General features: G+C 36.1%; 1 protein-coding gene across 5 annotated transcripts in view; it reads right to left on the bottom strand.

Annotated features, from left to right (window-relative positions):
- Positions 1 to 349: 349 nt before the first annotated feature.
- The window catches only part of FAM49A (family with sequence similarity 49, member A), a 55,213-nt gene continuing 39,256 nt past the window's right edge, over positions 350 to 16,306 (bottom strand). For all 5 annotated transcript variants that reach the window (XM_009334350.1, XM_009334349.1, XM_009334351.1 and 2 more), the window contains 9 exons: positions 9,608 to 9,729; positions 8,564 to 8,669; positions 7,386 to 7,522; positions 7,224 to 7,301; positions 6,837 to 6,953; positions 6,662 to 6,741; positions 4,659 to 4,785; positions 1,935 to 2,005; positions 350 to 554 (listed from right to left, as the gene is read on the bottom strand). In XM_009334350.1, the coding sequence (XP_009332625.1) occupies positions 491 to 554; positions 1,935 to 2,005; positions 4,659 to 4,785; positions 6,662 to 6,741; positions 6,837 to 6,953; positions 7,224 to 7,301; positions 7,386 to 7,522; positions 8,564 to 8,669; positions 9,608 to 9,729 (902 nt within the window). In that variant the 3' untranslated portion in view covers positions 350 to 490. The remainder of the gene's footprint in view (positions 555 to 1,934; positions 2,006 to 4,658; positions 4,786 to 6,661; positions 6,742 to 6,836; positions 6,954 to 7,223; positions 7,302 to 7,385; positions 7,523 to 8,563; positions 8,670 to 9,607; positions 9,730 to 16,306) is intronic.

The raw sequence follows: 16,306 nt of genomic DNA, 5'->3' as shown, positions 1-16,306 counted from the left end.
GATGAACATTCAGGTATTCTCCTATTAATATGAGTTTGATGAGATCCTAAAACTAACGGAGTAAAAAACTGCACATGTTCTTAAAACATATCCAATGAATTTTACTTTCTCTTATATTAACTTTCTCCTTCTTTAAAGTTCTTTTTCTATGGTATCTTTGACATTTCAGTTTATTTGATTTCCATTTTGTCTTCACTACTACTTACTCCTCTGATAGAGAAGGTGTTTAAGGATTAAAATGCACAGATAAACTGTCGTAGCTGAAGTATCTAAGTAAAAAAGTATTTTAAAAGTCAAAAGAGAAAGGCTAGCATAAAAACTTAGGCTGCACTATATAAAGTCAGTCAGGTTATGAACAGATTCATATATTTTAGCAATGTGAAGAAAATGGTTATGTAAATACACACAAGTATTAACATCAAACTGTATTAAATTATGTAAACATACACATCTTCTGTGATCAATACAAACATCTACTTGTCTCAGGATACTACTGCAGCATAGCTCGAATTTGTTTTGAAGTAGATTCATCATTCAGGTGTTTTGTAGTGAACCTAGAAATTACAAGTTAAAACAATATTTTATAAAATGAACAGGGATTAGAAAAGTTTGAAAACTTCAGTGTCTGTTTTTGAAATCAGTGCAGTTCAATCACACAGAGGAGGAATTTACATGTTCCTCTCGTCACTGATCACTGGCATTTAACTGCTAATAGTCTGGTGCTCTTTATCCTCTAAATACCCCTTGCAATAAATTAGTCCCTGTTACTAGGTGGAGAATTGTGGCTAAATCCTGGCTAAATACTGTTTCCCATCCGTCTATTACATTGTCATAATTTTGGGTCGAAATTATCTCTTTTTTTTTTCAGTTAAAAGCCTCAAAAGAAGTAAAAAACATGGAAAGACATAAAAAATAGGGTAAATACTAAAAGGATTTAGGAATCTAGATTGAATTTTGGTATAATCTATAAGCCTAATTTTAAGCAGCTTTCTTAAACATCCTGTACCTTTACATCTTACAATGTACTATCACATAGAGGGTTTTCTATTTTTTTTGATTTTGTAACTAGCAGAGTTTGTTTGGTGCTGAGTTACACTTTTGGGAATATCTTGGAAGGATTGAAGAGCTTTAGTGTGTTTTTTTCCATTTAAGCCCAAACATTCTCCACTGCTTATGTTTGCAGGGAGATCAATCGTCACATAAACTCAAAACCCACCTGATACCTGTAGGATTTAACTCTACATAAATTTTAATTCAAAAGACATGATAAGCAAATATGGAGGTGGTTATGGCTGCAGTTTTCACTCTATCCAAGCATTCAACAACTACAGAATTCAATACAGCTCTGAAAAACTTGGTACTAAGACTCCTTTCTCAGCTTCAGAGAAGTGTCAGACCATTGTGTCTTGCTTCCCAAGACAACACCTTAAACACTTTGCTACAGGGTTGGGATTTAGGCTGCTGTTTTCTTGAAGCTGTATCATTTAGCAAAATTAAAAAAAAAAAAAAGTCTTATCAAATAACAGGGAAAGAGAGAAGGGAAGTATCAAGGGTTTGAGAAGCAGAAATTCTACTCTTAGCTTCTAAAATGTTCTAGTTGCTGGGGTATTTTATGTAACAAATCTTGGCTTAGATATATTGTTTACCTTTGAGGTACTGTTTACCTTTTAGATGGCTAAGTTTTAGGTGATAACATGAACCTTAAGTATCTCTGAAAAAGGACATTATGACTTCCAATATTAATAGCCATTGCTTATCAAAGTGAAATGGAATTGAAAGAAATTAGTATTACTTAAGAAAACCCCAGGTGATGAAGGCAAACCTGAAAGGACAATTTTCGTAATAAATCAAGGTGAAGTCTTAAATATAAAGAGATTGGGAGAAAAATAAGAGGGATTTGTTAAGGCTGAATCAAACAATTATTCCACACATACCTGAGAGCATTCAGAAGTCCTTCCACAGTGTCAGGTGGTTGTTCCTTTAAAACTTTTATGCATCCCTTCATCTGGGAACAGAAGCATGCCACTATTGAACAATAATATATGAATTGCACTAGCTGAAAACAAGGAAAAGTTTCACCAAAGACAGGCAGGGTTTTTTTCCTACTGAGTGTTAATGCTGCTTTATAGGACACAATAAAAGCATTATAACTTATTAAAAATTATCTTAAGTTAAAAACCTAACTTTTGAGAAGACAACATCTACTTTAACAAGCGTTCGTAGATAATAAATTATAAATCAAGTGAATGTATTTTAACTTGCACATGCTTTCTCCAACTGCAACTTAAAAAAATATCAAACACAGCTGATACAAGCTAAAAAAAGATTTTGGAAGAGAGTTCCATGTTATTGCTGTTAGCAACTATCAGAAGAGATGTTTCAACTTTGACTTTTATTTTTACGCTTGCACACAAGGAAGTAATTTTCAGTATTTAGTTTTTAGTTGTAAACCTAACTGGTGATAACTTACGATTTGTTTTATAACTAGTGGTTACAAATTTAATCGGAGATAAGAAGTCCATGATGTTGATTTTAAACACCACACTGAATGAACATCTTCATGGAGACTGTAAAAAACAGGCTGAAACCCTGTCCAAATTTACAAAAGGGGAAATGAAGCAGAGAAAGCGGAGGTAGAACTCATCCCACCCTGCTATACAGACTCCCTATCTAGTCAGTAGAGAGAAATAGGAAATTCCTCTAACCTATTCAGAATATACTTTCGTATGTAGTGAATTGTGCTGCGGAAGTACCTATTTCTTCCCATTGCTATGAAGACATCTAAAAGCTGTCCAGAAATTAGTCTAGATGAATTCCATCTTATTTAAAATGACAGATAAAGACATGGCAGAGTCAAGATTTGAACCTTCTAATTTTCCAAGTCACGTTACAGTGCTAAATCTATATGCCAGTATTTTCTTTGCAGCTAAAGCACAACTCTGCCTTGTTATGGAAGTGGATGATGAAATACTTAACTGAAGTCAGGGTCCATGTATTTGCCAATAAAAATGATTCGGAAAATGTATCTTGGCCTCCTGCACAATGACCAGCCTAACAATTACTGATCACTGCTCAGTTGGCTCATTTCTACCTGGAAGATAAAACTAGCTTTGCAAATAGCAGATCAGATGAAATTCTCAGGGTAGCAGCACATGTTTTGAAGTGACGCAGTTACTTTTCCTGAGCTGGAGAAACTCAAGACTATATTCACATCATTCAGTACAGGTTTACGTGCCCCATCATATCAGATCAGACAAACTCAAAGGGGATAAAAATTCAAACCATTCTTTTCCGTTTTTGTTAGAATCAGAATCCCTAAAACAGTCAAAAAAGAGAAGCTGTTAGGACGACTAAGCTAGGAGCCTGTAATTAACAGCTTGAAATACAGTCTCCAGTCTTGAAAGAGTAAGGAAAGGGTAATTTGTTCCACTGTCCCCAAAATTCTCGTGACATGGCTCCCAAGAAGTGACTAGTTTGGAGAAAAGAATGTTTTTTCACAGTAAAACAAACTCATAATCTGAAATATTATAAGATTTTTTTTTTTTTTTAATTAGAGAAGAATCACTAAACTAATTAGACAAATTAAGATTTGGGACTATGTACTCATTTTTAAAAACAGAGCCATACATCTCCTGCCTCCCATATACATCTAGCTAACTATCCTGTAGATTACAGGGCTTTAGGATAAATGTGAGAAACAAAAGTACACACATTGTATAATTGATCCTATCAAAATTTTACTTGTGTTGTCTCTGTAGGCAAGAGACTGAATTAGAAGTCAGGAAGTCTGCATTCAGTTCCCGGGCTCTATCTGCTGCATGACCTTGAGCAAATCAGTTCACCTCTTTGTGACGTATCTTTCGCTCTGTAAAACAGAGTCGAAGAGGAGATGTGGTAAAATACTGATATCTGCAGATGAAAAATGCTAACGAAGACTCACTGTCTTGGAGGGCAATAATGTAAGTATTTTTTTTCTTTTTTTTTGAAGTAGGCTCTCTTGTAAAGGGAAATCCTTAGCATCTTTTTTCATGAATTACAGCTTATTTCTGCTGAAAGACATGGTGCATGAGATTTAGGTTTGTAAAAACATGTAGCAAAAATAAGAGTACTTTTTTGTGTGTGCTTGCAATATCTCAGATGAAAAAATAAGCTTGATTTCCCTGTGACTGGTCATGGCAAAGCTAAAACTGAAGGCTCATTATCAACATTACGACAATTAACATTTCAGTTCTGCTACTTTAGATCTCAGACAAAGCAGAGACAATGTCAAATATCTGCTTATCTACAACAGAACTACTGCCAAAGATGAGCATTTCAGCATAAATAAATTACATGATTAATAAAAAATTATGACCATAGAACTTATTCCAGGGTAGGTGTAATACAAAATTATTTTAGTGTAACCATACAGTTGGCAGGAAAGCAGAGCTAACAAAGACAAATGAGGATCTGTGTCTGGAAGAAAATACAAAGAAAAAGACTGATCCTTGTTTTTTTTCAAACAAGCTGATATATTAAAGTACATAGGTGAAGATAAATTCTAAATTTTGCCATTCAAAAGTAATTAAAATGATTTATACAAAGTCATAAGCTTGGGCCAAAAAAAGCTGCAGACTAGTATTCTCAAACCTAGAGTATTAAAGAAAAGTCACTCTTACATCAATCTTTGATGTCTTTGAGAAAGCTCCCACAGGGTGGACGTGATCGTACAGAATAATAACTCCCACCATTACTCGCATGCAGAACATAAGGGTCTCTTCACTGGTGAATCTACTCCTGTACTCTCTGGAAAACAGAACAAAAAAAAAAACCCAGTCTTGACTTTTTACTGGACAATTTTGCAAACTAGACTATGAGTGCATGAAACCTGAACATTGTATTTTAAGGTCATAGATGAATCTTAGTAAGATTTTAAAGCTCTTTGAATTGCATAAATCCTTGTCAGTTTAGAAGAAAGTTTAGAAAGCAAATAAATATAGGTAAACCCCTTCTAACACCCCTTCACAATTCAGATCCTCACTTCAGCAAAATGTCTAAGATGATGGCTTCACAGAAGACTTCCATAGTTCATGAAAAATGATGGCGACTGATCATAGTTCTGTTTAATCTTAGAAACACAACATATCAGGAACTCAAAGGAAAGCTACTCTTTTTGCTTAAATTCCTACTTTGAAACAGTTAACATTTAAGTGGCATCTAATTTCAGCAGCTAGTAAGTTTAAGGCTTCACCTAGGCGGATCATAGTCATTGCTCTCTCTCTCTCCTAAGTCCATAGGCAACTTCAACAACCCAGGTTCACTGAGCATCTAAAATGTGGAAGCCCACTAGACAGGAGTGGACTGAATTCATTCCAGAGAGTTTTTCTTTGACTTTTCAATTCCAAAATAAGAATATGGATGGCACAGTTAAGACAGCCCCTATCAGCTCTAATCCCTGAAACCATCATCAGGAAATGAAAAGTGAACTACAGTAGAGAAAAACAGAAATCCTGAAAAATTTATGTTATCGCAATTTTTCTAACAAATATTATTTTGAGTAGACAATACATAGAGTTTTCTACTGTCATTCACTGGTTTTCAGTATAAAACTTGATTTTTTCACTTAAACATATCATTAAAAATACTAAAATCTGTACTATACTACCTCTCAGTTTACAGTAACTTCAACTTTTATTCTTCTGTTTAAATAACACAGCATCGTAACATGAACAGATTTAAGGGCTACAGACATTTTGATGTGAAAATGCTTGATTATCCCACAATAGAACTAAATATCAGATAATCTTCTGGTAGATGACTCACAACTTCCTGTTTCTCCACTTTTGCCAAAAAATGGGCTGACATGGAAGGTTACTTTTCAATGACTACTTCTATGATGTCCCGGGATTGTGAGATGAGTCCCACCACCTACATACACTTCTCCAGAATTTTCATAAACAAACACAATAACCTCAGGAATTCTACCCTTTCCATGGCACCATGAACAAACAATTCAAAGACAGGAGGACTACCTTGACTCTATCTTGTATGTGTTTTCCACTCAGAGAGACATCTAACCTAAAAAACACTTGACTAAATGCATAGCTAAACAATAGTAACCCCACTGGCTATACCTATGTTAGCAGCTAAGAAAACAACTGTAGTTTCCATATAGCTGAAGTTTCTCATATCTAGGGTGAGACGGTTAAATCCAAAAAAGATCTACTCAAATGATCCTCAAAATAGTCTCTGTGTATCATTTGTGAAAGCGCTACTTGGAAAAGCCAGAATCTTGCCGCCTAGTGTGCTAATAACTGAGCAGCGTGGACAACCAAGAGACAGTAGCTGGCCTATAGCCCTGATTAAACAAGAGACAGACACTGAAGCCTATGAGTGCATAAGATTACACTTGTATTTTAACCTTTTGTCGAAATACAGGCTGACCATGTAAGCTCTCCTTAACAAAACTCAACGCTGATTCATGAAGAATATCATAAGGTGGTTAAAATAGGAGGCAAGGCTATCTAATACCAGGTCATGCTTTGTATACAAATGTGATAACAACTTATGGCAAACATACAGGAATTAACTTGGAAAAAAAATGTGTTTATCCCAGGTGGCTACTTCAAATACAGTACAAATTCTCTCATACAATAAAAACAAGATTTAAGGTAAAACTTACGGTGTTTCCAACATGACTTTACATACACTAGCCATAGTACTTAGACAGTCCGTTGTATTTTCAATTGGTAACGTTTTGTTCTAGAAGGGTTAAAAACAGCCATTGTTCAGTAAACCATCTTGCAAAATTAAAATCAAGAATGTCTGTATTAGACCTTTTCTCCCCCATTACCTACTTCTGATACAAAATGTGTAGTTGCATTACTGAGTGTTTTCAGCATTGGTGTGGCTTCTGCATAAAACAGGGACATCCTATTGGCCATTTCATTGTTTACTTCATTCTCAATGTCTAGCTGATGAAAACATGAGAAAAAAACAGTCAGTAAGACTTTAAAATCTTGCCGGCAGCAAGATAAAGACACAGTACATGCTCATGTCAGCAAGCAGACTGTTGCATGAATAGTTCCGCTCTAATCACTTCATCCGGACTGCTGATTAAGTCCTGGTGGGAAGGAGAGAACACGACAGCCACCGAATCAAAAGAAAAAACTTTACCACAAATGGTATAAATGCACACTGATAAATACCTTAGTGTGAACAGCAGATCAGATTTTATTACTTACATGCATGTTGTTTATTCTGTTGCGACTTATTGTCCGCCTATAATAACTGAAGTCATTCTGAATTGCTGGGTTTCTCATCTTAGAGGAAGGCAAATAGGAAATAATCAGTTTCGGTTCAAAATACATGGAAAAAATCAGCACATATTAAGAGATTTTATTAACCTTAAGTTCATCAAAACGAAGAGTAAAATGTAAGATTTCTGCAAACTCTTTCGCTAGAGCCTGTTCCCGTTCCAGGTGCTGAGTCGGAGTATAAGGTGGGCACGTCAAGGACTCCAATAAGCTCTGCAGGGCTTTCTCTGAATAAAAATCAGAAGCACAAATTCTATTCAGTCCACATTATGACAAAGTTTTAAGTAAGTATCTAATATACTTTGCTTGAACAGAAGGAACCTTCTGAACATGCAGAGCTCTAACAGAAATGCTTTAGCCAAAGACACCTGCCTCTTCAGGCTCTCTGCCATTTTCTCTCCATTTTGTATCACTGAGCTCTTTTCCCTTTTTATCACCCTTTATCTGGGTTCCCTATCAAAAATTCTAGAGAAAGCATTTTTCTTGCATTCAGATATTCAACTCTTTCATCTTCCCCAATTAGCCATCAGCTCATAATAATAGAGATTTTTCTGGCATCTCTGTTACTAAAAGTGTACTCTTAGGCACTGATAGCAATGTAATTCAGCTCCTGTGGCTATAATGACTAGCATAACTCAAAAAGTGAAAGACTTAGTAAGCAGGATTGTGTAGAAGCATTCCCTTGCATTGGGAGCTCTCCCATTTTATACATAAATTTTTGCACACTGGTTGTCTTCTGGAGTCCTAACTGAAGGAGTAATTACATGATTTTTTGGGTTTGTAGGGATGACAAAGCCAGTGTAAAACTTGCCCAACTTTGGATTTTCACCCTGTGAGTGAGTTTATTGATACCCTTCTCCCCCGGTTACCCTGTTTTTAAAAAGTCTCAACATATTATTGGCCTAAATTCCTTTTAAAACTCTGAAGGACCCAAATTACAAAAAATAAATTGCATTAGTACAGTATGGGCCAATGAAGTGCAGAAGAGTGGCAGGCACAAGAGAAAAACTTTATACAGTTTTTTTCACGTTCTTTGCTTGTACTCTATTTAGATAATGCAGATTTATTCTAACAAGCTAACAAACTATGATAATTTTGAAATTAAATGAAGATTAAAAATATGCCTCGACAAATGTAATTGCAGTTAAATGTCTGTTGATATCAAACAGAAAGAATAATAACCTTTTAAAAGTTCATGGAAAAAGAAACTTCCTATTTCTTTATATATAAAGTAGCCTAATAAACAGACATGCTAAAACAGGGCTCACCTAATCTGAGTGAAAACTCATAAAAGCGCTTCAGCCTTACAACCAGAGGACATACTGAATTCCATGCTTTTTCTTGCAACTGGATATCATTGGGGTTTTGTATTGCCTGAAATGAAAATATTACTGTAAAGAACTGTGATCCATGAATAACAAGCAAAAGATCATTTGGAATTTTTCTAGTTCACTATTTTAGAAAGTGTTGTAAAACATAGAACAATTATGACAAATTACATTGCACAGGAATAGGAAATTAGTGAGTCCAAAAAGTACCATTTTTTCCACCTTCCTTCTCCTCCTGTAACATAGTTATTTAAAATTATTCATTCAAATGCACCACTGACATACAGGAATATGTTTTATCACATTATTTGGGGAAAAAATACAGCAGAAACATCAGGGAAGACCTTTTGTATGATTACTGGTTACAAAAAGAGCCTTTTTTTTTTTTTTTAAGATTCTGATGCTTTTGAAATCTTCAACATACTCAGGTTCTTAAGTAACCAACAGCTCACACTAACTAACTTCAAAGCTGATGCAGGGAAAGGTTTGGTCAGTTGAGCCAAATTCTAGGTTATAGTTCAGAACTGTACTTCGGGACCAGTTTTATAGAATAAGATGCCTGCAAAGTGGATGTAAGGTTATAATTTACTGTGTTTTATTATTACACTTATACAGAAGAACAACTGTTTTCAACTTTTTTTTTTATGGTGTATTTTTGACACCTGAGTATTATTTCTTCTGTGTCCTCAACTTTTACTTCTATATATGAAACGAGGTATATGAAATGGTGCTTCTCAAAGTGAAAAAAAATCACTAATTACTAATACTAAACCTAAAAGAAGTTCCAACAGCCATCATGTAATGATTTGACATTAGGGCTTTATATTCAACATTACACCTAATCTGTAATATATTTCCTAACTACAATTTTAATGAAGATTTTCATATTGTTTTATAGAATGTGCTTGGATACAGAACAGAAACAAGGATCACATTGAGTTTTGCTTGATTTTGCTTCCAAAGAACTGTCATTAACAAACATACATCTCTAATTTCTTGACCAGCTCCTTTGTAAGCCTGAAGGTCTGCAAGCATACTTTCCGAGTCCTGTAAAACTGCACTGATCTGATTCCATACCTCCCTTTCTCCATCTGTGGGCTGTGCATCTAAGAAACAGAAAAGCAAAATGCACAAAGTCAAAAGGCAGCTGCAATACAAACGGCAAGATTACTCAGTTCTACTTAACCACATTATGTCCAGCTTGACTATGTGTAACTCCATTCTGATGTGTTTTTTTAAAATACACAATTATACTGCACTGCCATTCTGCTAACATCCAAGTTTTTGCTTTCTGTAGCAAGGAAGGAAAAACAGTACATTTTTTGTACGCTCTGGCTCATAACGCCTCTTCTCAAAACTCAGCATTTTAAAGTGAAGCAGTATCATAAGGCAATGTTATTAGAAAATAGGGTAATGCATCAGTCCTTTAGTAAAAATGTCCCTCTCTTTCATGAGCTCCATAGCTCAATTACAAAGGATTGTTTGCTTTTCTTGCAGCTTGGGGATAAAATCAGGCTTTTCAGTGGATGGACCAGTGGGATATTACACCACTTTGACTTTCCTCCAGGCTTCCTTAACCAGGGTAATTTATTTCTCCTTTTGTAAAACACAGATACAGTACTGATAAACGTTTTTCTTATGTATGTCAGAGATCATTCCCGCTACCAAAATAAATCCAGTTCTGTCAATGATCAGTGTGTTTTCAGGGTGGGAGTGACCTGTAGACCTTTATTGTTCAGAAAAATGGCATTTGGAAGTAGATCAATTTTCCCATTCAAATCCCATCCGATGGGATTTTCACAGCAGTGTGATACCAGGGAGTGACGTTATCCCTAGAACATCGACGCATTAGACAAGTTAGAGAGCTTCTGCCTTCTTTTGCTTTAAACATAAAGACGACTGGCACTGGCTAAAGACTGGATGACCTATATATAGAATTGTAGTCAGCACTTGTAGAAACAATCACATTGTCCCAGCAGATTTCTACAGAGACACAACTTTTTTTTTCCCCCCTTAAATTTCTATTAACTTGTAAAGATAGAATGTTAATTTTTATGGAAGAAAAAAATACTTTGAAGGTGAATCCTAGGACTTAAGGACTACTTGCTTGAATTAAAAGCAGTGAGATACCTTCACTTCAAAACTCACTGATTAGGAAGAGTTAATGTACACATCACTACATTAACAGACAAGAAATATTAAAAATACTTTTTCTATTTAGTCTTCTCACTCTCTTTAAGAAATGAGACACAGTTCTCCACCTATATATCAGTACGGGATTAATTTACCCACCCCCCATTAGAAACAAATGAACCGGTTCACCTTGGAGAGTATGGAAAGAGCAGGCGTTCTCAAAGCCTTTCTCCATGACGTTTCAGGTTAGGATAATTTGTTTAAATGTGTCAGGTTATCTATGGACCTTGCACCAGCCAGACACGAATGGCTGAGACTTATGTGTCCGTAGCTATGAAGCAACTAATACTTAAAATCTTTTCTGTATTCATATGTCACCATGAGTCCCATGAGACTGGGCACACGAAACAACACTGATTTGACTTTCCTTTTACTCTGGAAGTTTTCCCTCATCTTGTTTAAAAGAGAGAATGAGTGAAAGTAAAAATAAACTGGGCTTACTCAGCTGGGTTTTATATCCAAAATACTTCACGTAACTAAAAAATTCCATTACCCTCCAAAAAGCAAGGGAAAGTAGTACCAAAGGGAAAAACTATCCCACACAGGAAAATCCCAGCTGGGACACGGCAGTTGAACTGACCTATTAGTCACATTAAGTTTACAGAGTTACTGACTGGTTCTTTCCCCAAGCTGCAAGAAATCTCAGGTATATACTGTAAGGGGTCTGTCACCTTGTGATAAAGAAACAAAACAGTAAACACTTCTGAGTTTAACAAAGAAAGTGGTAATCTTGCTAAACAGTTACATACCATAGAACAACAGAGTAGGGGGAAGGTAGGAGTCACCTATAAATCAATATCTATATTGTAATAGTTAAATAAAAGTTAATTAAAATGAGATTTTCAGTAAATATTAAGACACAAAAGAGAATAAGTAATTTATTAGTACAGTTCACGAGTGTAAAATTTGCACGTTCAGGTCACCTGAAGCATGGGTTGGTTAACGAGGTACTTCTATGTTACTTTTTACAATTTATTTGCTTTAAAAAATATTAGCCCCTAGTAGAAATGTAAACACTATAGACTGCTCAGCACTTCAGGACTTAAAAATGGCCTTTAGTAACATCCTTTATTGTTAGTCTTTTTCAAATTTTCCCAATTCATCTTTTGGAAGTTGGGGGGAGGTTGAATCTTTGAAACCCATTGAGCTTTCTGTAGTATCCCAGCACCTGGGGGAGCAGGAGTAGGAGGAAGGTAGGTGAGTGGAAGAGGGAAAGAAAGGGAAGGGAGGAAGAGGACTGCAAAGGCTACAGAGCAACAGGCTTAGCTTGCATTTGCAGAAGCGGTTTACATTTATGCTGAAAAGTGTTTAGCTTAAAAATAAAAGTAGGGAGGATGATTCAGGCTTTTTAAAAAAAAACATGCATCTTACTTATGAAATATATGTTATGCAAACAGATGTTCTGATAAGACCACGGCCATGTTTCAAAAGAGATTTTACATGAAGATCTTGCCAAAAATGGTCAATTAAAATACCTGTAATCGATCACTTTGAAAAAGATTTCATCTTGCTGTCAAGAACAATAATAATAACAGCAACAACAACCACTAAAAGGAATACAGACTTCTTCATGACAGATTTTGGCTTTTTAAATTGGTCTTCTATTCCAGCAATACCAAAGCTCGTTCCTCTGTTCCGAGTAAAAAAAAAAAAAACCAACAAACCATTCCTGAATCACAGTGTGGAATCACTGCTTGGCAGTGCTCACCTCTTATCCCCGTTACTGCCAGAGAACCAGCACGGGCTTAAGCAATTTGAGCCCATTTATAAATAAAATCATAGCCACTGACTAATCCACATTAAATGCAAGCCCTCTCAATAATAAGTTACCATAATCACCAGACTTACTGCATTTCAAGTCTGAGTTTTTAGAGTACTCATGATTAGCATTCAGAGTACACTGTCTTTAATAAGACAAAATTGGAAACCATTCTACCTCCCTTTGCCCAAGTGTTTCCAATGTGAACCCTAAACCTGACAACTAAATGAATCCTCTATCAAATTACTGCAAGAGTCAGACCAGGTTTGACTCTTCTATATACAGATTCTACCAGCAAATTTTAATTTAGAAAGCAAAAATTTTAGCTCTGGAGAGAAATGCAATTCCATTGGCTCCATCAGAAATAACCAGGATATGATAATTCATCCGTTCCATGAACAAATGCTCTTTCATCTTTATACAAGGTCTATTCCATGTTTTGGATGGGGCTTCAGATTTCATAAAAAAAAGGGGAGGGGGGAAGCTGGACCAACTACAATTTGTGGATGCATTAAATATTTCAGATGCATGGTGGGGTGGGAGGTAGAATCATAATTTTTTTTTTTCTTAGGAAAAAAGCTTGTTTGTTGTTTGTTTCAAAAAAACCCTAACAGCACAACATATCTACCTTCTTCTTCACCAAGTGTGCATTAGAAAAAGCATAGAAACTGCTATGTAGGTAAGACATTAGTAGTCATAGGACGAAATATAGGAATGGATACGAAGCCTTTAGTAATACAAAATCAAGTATAACAATATCTCAGTAATTAATTTTAATGAAGAGATAACAAGATAGTACTAAAATAAGCGCTTCCAACCCATACACCCTTTCTGTATCTAAAATGCAGACCAAAAGCACCAAACTTTATTCCACCCTCAGTTAAACTGATGGCAAGTTAAGTGGATTCCCACTGAAGCTGGTTAGTGCTTGCATTTCGTTACATGTGGAATCATATTTGTCAAAAACATCATAGTCACCTGGCCACAACAGCCTAGCGAAGGAATAGTGAGTAAACCAAGATGTCTTACGGGCTCTGCTTTCAGCTTTTCTTGTCCTATCCACTGCTGAACATGGCCAATAATTCCACCAGCCACTGACAGCAAGTTAGAGAGCAGTGTGTGTGTGTATATATATAGATATTACAGTATCATGCTAAAGTCCTCTTTCAGGTTTGTCACCAAGACAATGTTTTTCCTATTCCGATCTGGGACACAATTAGATGAAAAGCTAGTTTATGCCCTTGGAAACGATAAAAGGCATTACAACTACAGCGAATAAAGCATTTCAGAGGGTATCAGAACCTGCTATACTCCATACGTTAAAAAGAATGGTATTAGGTAGAAACAGTACTCTATCCACGATATAAGCCAAAATTCCAGCCTACACTGGATTTTTGAATTTTGTCCCTTCTGAACTAGCCAGAACAAAGTGAAGCTCCCTAAATTGTTAATACTTGCTACGGGCATGGTGCCGTGCCAGGGATATCAGTGCTGGGCTTCATCTCCACGGCAGATGCAAAGTGGACAGCCTCTCTCCGACTCAGCCGTAGCTTCTTGCTTAGGGCACTCTCTACAGCACGGGAGACAAGAGTTTAATCTCCCACGGGCTGGATACAGATTACATCTCCAGCCTTGCTGCCTGTGAGCGAGGGTATTAATTAATATCCTATTACACAAAAAGTGGGCAGTTGCTCTGCTGCCAGGTATGTTCTAGTAATAGACACTTTTAATCATACATGAACATTGACAGCTGAAAATTTCATGAATCTTTCTGGGGATGGGGGAAGGAAATCCTAGAAAATAAGTGTCCTTGATTCTTGGGGGGATGAGGGGGATTAAATTAGGATCAGGTAACGAGCCCACCTAGCTAACATTTAGGAAAAAAGGGTTAAGGTTAAGGTTAAGGTTAAGGTTAGAGAGTTTGGTCTTACAAAAGGTATTTGTATCTGAGGAGAGGATGGGACTGAAAGCATCACTTAAGGACACCTCCTCCCAATAATCTATAAGCTTTAGTCTTTTAGGTTCAAACCAAATTGTTGTTACCTCAAGCTTCAAATTATTTCCAAGAATTCATGTGGAATTATTTGTTTACTTTGCCTGAAAAAGGCCCTCTATGGGCAGCAGTAAATTGACAATAGATTTTCTGCGAAGAAGAGCACTTGTAAGCTGCTATGGAAAGAGCCTCAAATACCCAGAATTCATTTACCTGTGACTAATTTAAACAAGGTCAACATCTAAAGAACAAAACAGTTGAACTGACAAAATCCATTTCAAGAGAATTCGCCGTATGGGCTCGTGAAATCCTGAAATCCAGAGACTCTCAAGACTTGCTATGCACTCAACTCTTCCTAATATTATTTTCGCGTTGAGAGCTAAGAAGGAATTAAGGTAAAGTAAGTGGTATATAATCAAATCCAATGCATAGCAGTTTGATTAAGAATACCCACACTGAGATACAAGTGTAAAACAGCAATGTAGTTCACTTTCTGGGAATGAAGAGATTCTTTTTCTTGAAGTAAACCTTTCAGTGGACCTTAAAAAAGAGTAATTTGGCTGAATGCATATAGTTTGCATTTCACCTCAAAGAAAAAGTTTTTTTACCTGCACAGGAGAACACTATTCTCCATATCACTCGCTGAAGTTACCACAGTTCCCATTTGTCCCTGTTTGCTTTCAAGGCTGGACTGAATGGATCTTCAAATTACTTTTCCTTGCACAGATCCAGAGTAACTGCCTAACTCCAAAATGATTACTGGAAAGCATACAGAACTGCTTTTGCTATACAACATTAACTGAAATTAATGCTGGATTCAAACTTTTTCAAGTATGACCATGGAGTTACGAAACTTGGATCCCAGTTTGGAATGAAGAATAACTCCAGTAAAAGGGGTCATAAGAATTGTAACCGATGATATAGACAGCTGCAGGAAAGGGCGGAAAAAGAGATGATTTTAAACAATTTTTTTGTAGCCTAAACTTTTCTAGGGAAAAATTAAAATGGCTATTAAAAAAAAAAAACAACTGGAAGGTGAAATTTTGAAACTTACTTCTTTTTCTTTCATGATTCTTTCCCATTTTCAAATATAGCACAAGGCAGAATTTGAAAAAATCCACAACTTTGAATTAGGTAAGAAAACTTCATTTTTCTAAGCGTTCCTGTTTCTACCTGCCCATTTTTCAAGACCTCAAGAATTGCATAGAAGAGATGTACTGGAGGGACTAAGGCTAAATATGAAAAAATCAGGTAGGTGAAAAATATGTAAGAGAAAAGTAAGCATGCAACTGATGAAAAGCAACTTGTAATTAAGTGTATAAACAAACAAAAACCCATAATGGAATTTTTCAAAAGACACAGTACAAGATTGTCCTGTAATTTGTCCTGTGTCAAATTTTTCATCAAAACAGAATTCTGCCCTGGGGAACAATAATTCACAAGAAAATAAGTCCATTTTTGTTGCACAGAACAACTCAACCTTACAACACATTGCCTGTAAAATGTGTATTAATTAAGGATAATAAACAATAAAATAAAAACCTACTACGCTGACCTTACTGTGTAGCTTCATGACCGACCTAAGATACCTAAATCTGTACAACTGCTTGCCATCCTCTCCTGCATTTCTGTTGCCGTTCATGTGCCACTGCTGGGGCTCTTCCAACTATGCCGTCATCCACATCCCCCTGACCTGACTGGAAGAGTACTTAGTAGGTGGGGGAGAGAGGTAAGGTGG

Source organism: Pygoscelis adeliae, unplaced genomic scaffold (genome assembly GCF_000699105.1).
Source record: "Pygoscelis adeliae isolate BGI_AS28 unplaced genomic scaffold, ASM69910v1 Scaffold211, whole genome shotgun sequence".
Taxonomy (NCBI): domain Eukaryota; kingdom Metazoa; phylum Chordata; class Aves; order Sphenisciformes; family Spheniscidae; genus Pygoscelis; species Pygoscelis adeliae.
This window is presented reverse-complemented; position numbering and strand designations above follow the sequence as displayed.